At 55.7% G+C, this 8035-nt stretch overlaps 5 protein-coding genes across 5 annotated transcripts; all 5 read right to left on the bottom strand.

The window, feature by feature from the left end:
* Positions 1 to 340: 340 nt before the first annotated feature.
* Positions 341 to 1510, bottom strand: LOC126267930 (cylicin-2-like). The gene has a single exon (XM_049973240.1). It carries the CDS (start codon positions 1508 to 1510, stop codon positions 341 to 343), a length of 1170 nt encoding a protein of 389 aa, XP_049829197.1.
* LOC126267929 (octapeptide-repeat protein T2-like) lies at positions 1511 to 2266 on the bottom strand. Its single transcript, XM_049973239.1, has one exon. It carries the CDS (start codon positions 2264 to 2266, stop codon positions 1511 to 1513), a length of 756 nt encoding a protein of 251 aa, XP_049829196.1.
* On the bottom strand, positions 2267 to 3436 carry LOC126267928 (cylicin-2-like). The gene has a single exon (XM_049973238.1). The coding sequence runs from the start codon at positions 3434 to 3436 to the stop codon at positions 2267 to 2269; it is 1170 nt and encodes a 389-aa protein (XP_049829195.1).
* Positions 3437 to 3580: 144 nt separating this feature from the next.
* LOC126267927 (cylicin-2-like) lies at positions 3581 to 4750 on the bottom strand. The gene has a single exon (XM_049973237.1). It carries the CDS (start codon positions 4748 to 4750, stop codon positions 3581 to 3583), a length of 1170 nt encoding a protein of 389 aa, XP_049829194.1.
* On the bottom strand, positions 4751 to 5236 carry LOC126267926 (octapeptide-repeat protein T2-like). The gene has a single exon (XM_049973236.1). The coding sequence runs from the start codon at positions 5234 to 5236 to the stop codon at positions 4751 to 4753; it is 486 nt and encodes a 161-aa protein (XP_049829193.1).
* Positions 5237 to 8035: the final 2799 nt, after the last annotated feature.

Below are 8035 nucleotides of genomic sequence, written 5' to 3'. Positions count from 1 at the left end.
GGCTAGCACTCTTCCTCTGGCTACCCCTCTTCCTCTGGCTACCCCTCTTCCTCTGGCTACCCCTCTTCATCTGGCTACCCCTCTTCATCTGGCTACCCTTCTTCATCTGGCTACCCCTCTTCCTCTGGCTGCCCCTCTTCATCTGGCTGCCCCTCTTCATCTGGCTATCCCTCTTCATCTGGCTACCCCTCTTCATCTGGCTACCCCTCTTCATCTGGCTACCCCTCTTCATCTGGCTACCCCTCTTCATCTGGCTACCCCTCTTCCTCTGGCTACCCCTCTTCCTCTGGCTACCCCTCTTCATCTGGCTACCCCTCTTTATCTGGCTGCCCCTCTTCATCTAGCTACCCCTCTTCATCTGGCTACCCCTCTTCATCTGGCTACCCCTCTTCATCTGGCTACCCCTCTTCATCTGGCTGCCCCTCTTCATCTGGCTGCCCTTCTTCATCTGGCTACCCATCTTCATCTGGCTACCCTTCTTCATCTGGCTACCCATCTTCATCTGGCTACCCCTCTTCATCTGGCTACCCCTCTTCATCTGGTTACCCTTCTTCCTCTGGCTACCCCTCTTCATCTGGCTGCCCCTCTTCCTCTGGCTGCCCCTCATCCTCTGGCTACCCCTCTTCATCTGGCTACCCCTCTTCATCTGGCTGCCCCTCTTCATCTGGCTGCCCCTCTTCGTCTCTCTGCCCCTCTTCATCTGGCTGCCCCTCTTCATCTGGCTGCCCTTCTTCGTCTGGCTACCCCTCTTCATCTGGCTACCCCTCCTCATCTGGTTACCCTTCTTCCTCTGGCTACCCCTCTTCATCTGGCTGCCCCTCTTCCTCTGGCTGCCCCTCTTCCTCTGGCTACCCCTCTTCATCTGGCTACCCCTCTTCATCTGGCTACCCCTCTTCATCTGGCTACCCCTCTTCATCTGGCTACCCCTCTTCATCTGGCATCCCCTCTTCATCTGGCTACCCCTCTTCATCTGGCTGCCCCTCTTCCTCTGGCTGCCCCTCTTCATCTGGCTGCCCCTCTTCATCTGGCTACCCCTCTTCATCTGGCTAGCCCTCTTCCTCTGGCTACCCCTCTTCCTCTGGCTTCCCCTCTTCCTCTGGCTACCCCTCTTCATCTGGCTACCCCTCTTCATCTGGCTACCCCTCTTCATCTGGCTACCCCTCTTCCTCTGGCTACCCCTCTTCATCTGGCTACCCCTCTTCATCTGGCTACCCCTCTTCATCTGGCTACCCCTCTTCATCTGGCTACCCCTCTTCATCTGGCTACCCCTCTTCATCTGGCTACCCCTCTTCCTCTGGCTGCCCCTCTTCATCTGGCTGCCCCTTTTCATCTGGCTATCCCTCTTCATCTGGCTACCCCTCTTCATCTGGCTACCCCTCTTCATCTGGCTACCCCTCTTCATCTGGCTGCCCCTCTTCATCTGGCTACCCCTCTTCTTCTGGCTACCCCTCTTCCTCTGGCTACCCCTCTTCATCTGGCTACCCCTCTTTATCTGGCTGCCCCTCTTCATCTAGCTACCCCTCTTCATCTGGCTACCCCTCTTCATCTGGCTACCCCTCTTCATCTGGCTACCCCTCTTCATCTGGCTGCCCCTCTTCATCTGGCTACCCCTCTTCATCTGGCTACCCCTCTTCCTTTGGCTGCCCCTCTTCCTCTGGCTACCCCTCTTCATCTGGCTACCCCTCTTCCTCTGGTTACCCCTCTTCATCTGGTTACCCCTCTTCATCTGGCTACCCCTCTTCATCTGGCTGCCCCTCTTCCTCTGGCTACCCCTCTTCATCTGGCTACCCCTCTTCATCTGGCTACCCCTCTTCATCTGGCTACCCCTCTTCATCTGGCTACCCCTCTTCATCTGGCTACCCCTCTTCATCTGGCTACCCCTCTTCATCTGGCTGCCCCTCTTCATCTGGCTACCCCTCTTCATCTGGCTACCCCTCTTCATCTGGCTGCCCCTCTTCATCTGGCTACCCCTCTTCATCTGGCTACCCCTCTTCCTTTGGCTGCCCCTCTTCCTCTGGCTACCCCTCTTCATCTGGCTACCCCTCTTCCTCTGGTTACCCCTTTTCATCTGGTTACCCCTCTTCATCTGGCTACCCCTCTTCATCTGGCTACCCCTCTTCCTCTGGCTACCCCTCTTCATCTGGCTACCCCTCTTCATCTGGCTACCCCTCTTCATCTGGCTACCCCTCTTCATCTGGCTACCCCTTTTCATCTGGCTACCCCTCTTCATCTGGCTACCCCTCTTTATCTGGCTGCCCCTCTTCATCTAGCTACCCCTCTTCATCTGGCTACCCCTCTTCATCTGGCTACCTCTCTTCATCTGGCTACCCCTCTTCATCTGGCTGCCCCTCTTCATCTGGCTGCCCTTCTTCATCTGGCTACCCATCTTCATCTGGCTACCCCTCTTCATCTGGCTACCCCTCTTCATCTGGCTACCCATCTTCATCTGGCTACCCCTCTTCATCTGGCTACCCCTCTTCATCTGGTTACCCTTCTTCCTCTGGCTACCCCTCTTCATCTGGCTGCCCCTCTTCCTCTGGCTGCCCCTCATCCTCTGGCTACCCCTCTTCATCTGGCTACCCCTCTTCATCTGGCTGCCCCTCTTCATCTGGCTGCCCCTCTTCGTCTCTCTGCCCCTCTTCATCTGGCTGCCCCTCTTCATCTGGCTGCCCTTCTTCGTCTGGCTACCCCTCTTCATCTGGCTACCCCTCCTCATCTGGTTACCCTTCTTCCTCTGGCTACCCCTCTTCATCTGGCTGCCCCTCTTCCTCTGGCTGCCCCTCTTCCTCTGGCTACCCCTCTTCATCTGGCTACCCCTCTTCATCTGGCTACCCCTCTTCATCTGGCTACCCCTCTTCATCTGGCTACCCCTCTTCATCTGGCATCCCCTCTTCATCTGGCTACCCCTCTTCATCTGTCTGCCCCTCTTCCTCTGGCTGCCCCTCTTCATCTGGCTGCCCCTCTTCATCTGGCTACCCCTCTTCATCTGGCTAGCCCTCTTCCTCTGGCTACCCCTCTTCCTCTGGCTTCCCCTCTTCCTCTGGCTACCCCTCTTCATCTGGCTACCCCTCTTCATCTGGCTACCCCTCTTTATCTGGCTACCCCTCTTCCTCTGGCTACCCCTCTTCATCTGGCTACCCCTCTTCATCTGGCTACCCCTCTTCATCTGGCTACCCCTCTTCATCTGGCTACCCCTCTTCATCTGGCTACCCCTCTTCATCTGGCTACCCCTCTTCCTCTGGCTGCCCCTCTTCATCTGGCTGCCCCTTTTCATCTGGCTACCCCTCTTCATCTGGCTACCCCTCTTCATCTGGCTACCCCTCTTCATCTGGCTACCCCTCTTCATCTGGCTACCCCTCTTCCTCTGGCTACCCCTCTTCCTCTGGCTACCCCTCTTCATCTGGCTACCCCTCTTTATCTGGCTGCCCCTCTTCATCTAGCTACCCCTCTTCATCTGGCTACCCCTCTTCATCTGGCTACCCCTCTTCATCTGGCTACCCCTCTTCATCTGGCTACCCCTTTTCATCTGGCTACCCCTCTTCATCTGGCTACCCCTCTTTATCTGGCTGCCCCTCTTCATCTAGCTACCCCTCTTCATCTGGCTACCCCTCTTCATCTGGCTACCCCTCTTCATCTGGCTACCCCTCTTCATCTGGCTGCCCCTCTTCATCTGGCTGCCCTTCTTCATCTGGCTACCCATCTTCATTTGGCTACCCCTCTTCATCTGGCTACCCTTCTTCATCTGGCTACCCATCTTCATCTGGCTACCCCTCTTCATCTGGCTACCCCTCTTCATCTGGTTACCCTTCTTCCTCTGGCTACCCCTCTTCATCTGGCTGCCCCTCTTCCTCTGGCTGCCCCTCATCCTCTGGCTACCCCTCTTCATCTGGCTACCCCTCTTCATCTGGCTGCCCCTCTTCATCTGGCTGCCCCTCTTCGTCTCTCTGCCCCTCTTCATCTGGCTGCCCCTCTTCATCTGGCTGCCCTTCTTCGTCTGGCTACCCCTCTTCATCTGGCTACCCCTCCTCATCTGGTTACCCTTCTTCCTCTGGCTACCCCTCTTCATCTGGCTGCCCCTCTTCCTCTGGCTGCCCCTCTTCCTCTGGCTACCCCTCTTCATCTGGCTACCCCTCTTCATCTGGCTACCCCTCTTCATCTGGCTACCCCTCTTCATCTGGCTACCCCTCTTCATCTGGCATCCCCTCTTCATCTGGCTACCCCTCTTCATCTGTCTGCCCCTCTTCCTCTGGCTGCCCCTCTTCATCTGGCTGCCCCTCTTCATCTGGCTACCCCTCTTCATCTGGCTAGCCCTCTTCCTCTGGCTACCCCTCTTCCTCTGGCTTCCCCTCTTCCTCTGGCTACCCCTCTTCATCTGGCTACCCCTCTTCATCTGGCTACCCCTCTTCATCTGGCTACCCCTCTTCCTCTGGCTACCCCTCTTCATCTGGCTACCCCTCTTCATCTGGCTACCCCTCTTCATCTGGCTACCCCTCTTCATCTGGCTACCCCTCTTCATCTGGCTACCCCTCTTCATCTGGCTACCCCTCTTCCTCTGGCTGCCCCTCTTCATCTGGCTGCCCCTTTTCATCTGGCTACCCCTCTTCATCTGGCTACCCCTCTTCATCTGGCTACCCCTCTTCATCTGGCTACCCCTCTTCATCTGGCTACCCCTCTTCCTCTGGCTACCCCTCTTCCTCTGGCTACCCCTCTTCATCTGGCTACCCCTCTTTATCTGGCTGCCCCTCTTCATCTAGCTACCCCTCTTCATCTGGCTACCCCTCTTCATCTGGCTACCCCTCTTCATCTGGCTACCCCTCTTCATCTGGCTACCCCTTTTCATCTGGCTACCCCTCTTCATCTGGCTACCCCTCTTCATCTGGCTGCCCCTCTTCATCTGGCTACCCCTCTTCATCTGGCTACCCCTCTTCATCTGGCTGCCCCTCTTCATCTGGCTACCCCTCTTCATCTGGCTACCCCTCTTCCTTTGGCTGCCCCTCTTCCTCTGGCTACCCCTCTTCATCTGGCTACCCCTCTTCCTCTGGTTACCCCTCTTCATCTGGTTACCCCTCTTCATCTGGCTACCCCTCTTCATCTGGCTACCCCTCTTCCTCTGGCTACCCCTCTTCATCTGGCTACCCCTCTTCATCTGGCTACCCCTCTTCATCTGGCTACCCCTCTTCATCTGGCTACCCCTTTTCATCTGGCTACCCCTCTTCATCTGGCTACCCCTCTTCATCTGGCTACCCCTCTTCCTCTGGCTAACATTCCACACCTCGCGATTGCCGAGCGACCCATGCGGCCACGCCAACTCCGAACTCAGAATATTTTTAGGGTGCCACAACTCGCCCGTTAGCTCACACCAAGCAAACACGCGGGGCTTGGACTTTGCACTATCACGATTTTTATTCCCTTCGAGCTTCCGGAAGACGTTGTAGTCAATTCTTTACAACCATACCGCCGAAAATGGACCACTTTTACGACATACCCTGTTCTTAACGGGGTGAGGCAATCTCGGATCGAGCTTAGAAAGCATGTCCCATCTTCTTATTTGCGGCTGTAGAGTGTTAATTACGTACGACAGACAACCCAAGACCTGGGAAGGGGGCCCCATACGCTCAAAGTGCGTCCAAGGAGAATAATTTAGGTATAGACGGGAGAAGCTGTATCCCCACCCACGACAGCATTCATACCTCTTAAATTGCCGCCTTCCGGAAAGATCCTCCTTGCACGTTTCCCAGTACCAAATCACGGGCAACCCCATAGAGCAGATAACACATGTGGTGACAATGAGTCCAATATTTCAGGCTTGGAACCACACTGAGCGCCTCCAACAGTAGTCCGATCTCACAGGAACGGAGACGAGTACGAAACTCGGCCGGCTAGTGGTACTCATGGCCGCTTTCGACACCGACTTCCAAGACGATAGGGCTTTCAAACACAGTTCAGATATGGAGATGGATGTGCGGCAGCGTAAGCAGAGGTCACCGAAACGGCGAAAGACGACGCCACAGTAGAGAGTGATGGGGTCTCCGATTACCACTGTCGTTATACCACCAAATGCAGGTCACCAGCACGTCCATGAAATCGGCACAATAGAGAGAGACATGGCCAGAACAGTGAAAGCTTATATCGGGCCATTGACTTCGTCTTGTTAGAACTGGGCCGATGGCAGTGAGGAAATCGAGCCACCTGCAACCGCGGTTGAAGCTCCCACCCGTGTTTATAACGGACGATGGCCGACTCACGCCAACCACGGAGAGCGCACCGACCACGACAATGTGCACCTAACAGGCACGCCCCACGACACGTATGACGTCAACAGGCATTCCGCGTCGCATCCATCAATACCAACGCCATATGATCAAGGATCAAGACGACCTTGAGATGCTGCATGTTGCTCCTTCGCAGAAGCTATACGTCCCGTCCTGACGCGATCAATAGTAAGTGGCCAGACCTCCAATAACTCATGTATTATTCAAATCACATACCTGCAATTCACACAAATTTAGTTTTATACAAATACACTCCTGGTAATGGAAAGAAGAACACATTGACACCGGTGTGTCAGACCCACCATACTTGCTCCGGACACTGCGAGAGGGCTGTACAAGCAATGATCACACGCACGGCACAGCGGACACACCAGCAACCGCGGTGTTGGCCGTCGAATGGCGCTAGCTGCGCAGCATTTGTGCACCGCCGCCGTCAGTGTCAGCCAGTTTGCCGTGGCATACGGAGCTCAATCGCAGTCTTTAACACTGGTAGCATGCCGCGACAGCGTGGACGTGAACCGTATGTGCAGTTGACGGACTTTGAGCGAGGGCGTATAGTGGGCATACGGGAGGCCGGGTGGACGTACCGCCGAATTGCTCAACACGTGGGGCGTGAGGTCTCCACAGTACATCGATGTTGTCGCCAGTGGTCGGCGGAAGGTGCACGTGCCCGTCGACCTGGGACCGGACCGCAGCGACGCACGGATGCACGCCAAGACCGTAGGATCCTACGCAGTGCCGTAGGGGACCGCACCGCCACTTCCCAGCAAATTAGGGACACTGTTGCTCCTGGGGTATCGGCGAGGACCATTCGCAACCGTCTCCATGAAGCTGGGCTACGGTCCCGCACACCGTTAGGCCGTCATCCGCTCACGCCCCAACATCGTGCAGCCGCCTCCAGTGGTGTCGCGACAGGCGTGAATGGAGGGACGAATGGAGACGTGTCGTCTTCAGCGATGAGAGTCGCTTCTGCCTTGGTGCCAATGATGGTCGTATGCGTGTTTGGCGCCGTGCAGGTGAGCGCCACAATCAGGACTGCATACGACCGAGGCACACAGGGCCAACACCCGGCATCATGGTGTGGGGAGCGATCTCCTACACTGGCCGTACACCTCTGGTGATCGTCGAGGGGACACTGAATAGTGCACGGTACATCCAAACGTCATCGAACCCATCCTTCTACCATTCCTAGACCGACAAGGGAACGTGCTGTTCCAACAGGACAATGCACGTCCGCATGTATCCCGTGCCACCCAACGTGCTCTAGAAGGTGTAAGTCAACTACCCTGGCCAGCAAGATCTCCGGATCTGTCCCCCATTGAGCATGTTTGGGACTGGATGTAGCGTCGTGTCACGCGGTCTGCACGTCCAGCACGAACGCTGGTCCAACTGAGGCGCCAGGTGGAAATGGCATGGCAATCCGTTCCACAGGACTACATCCAGCATCTCTACGATCGTCTCCATGGGAGAATAGCAGCCTGCATTGCTGCGAAAGGTGGATATACACTGTATTAGTGCCGACATTGTGCATGCTCTGCTGCCTGTGTCTACGTGCTTGTGGTTCTGTCAGTGTGATCATGTGATGTATCTGACCCCAGGAATGTGTCAATAAAGTTTCCCCTTCCTGGGACAATGAATTCACGGTGTTCTTATTTCAATTTCCAGGAGTGTAGCTTTCTCAAGACACGTCGATCGACAAAATCGGATGAAACGTTTAGATTTTGGAAATTCGTCGGTGGGTATTACTTGTATAATTTACAGTC

Source organism: Schistocerca gregaria, chromosome 4 (assembly GCF_023897955.1).
Source record: "Schistocerca gregaria isolate iqSchGreg1 chromosome 4, iqSchGreg1.2, whole genome shotgun sequence".
In the NCBI taxonomy this organism is placed as follows: Eukaryota; Metazoa; Arthropoda; class Insecta; order Orthoptera; family Acrididae; genus Schistocerca; species Schistocerca gregaria.
Note: the sequence above shows the minus strand (reverse complement) of the source record. Positions and strands in the feature narration are given on the sequence as shown.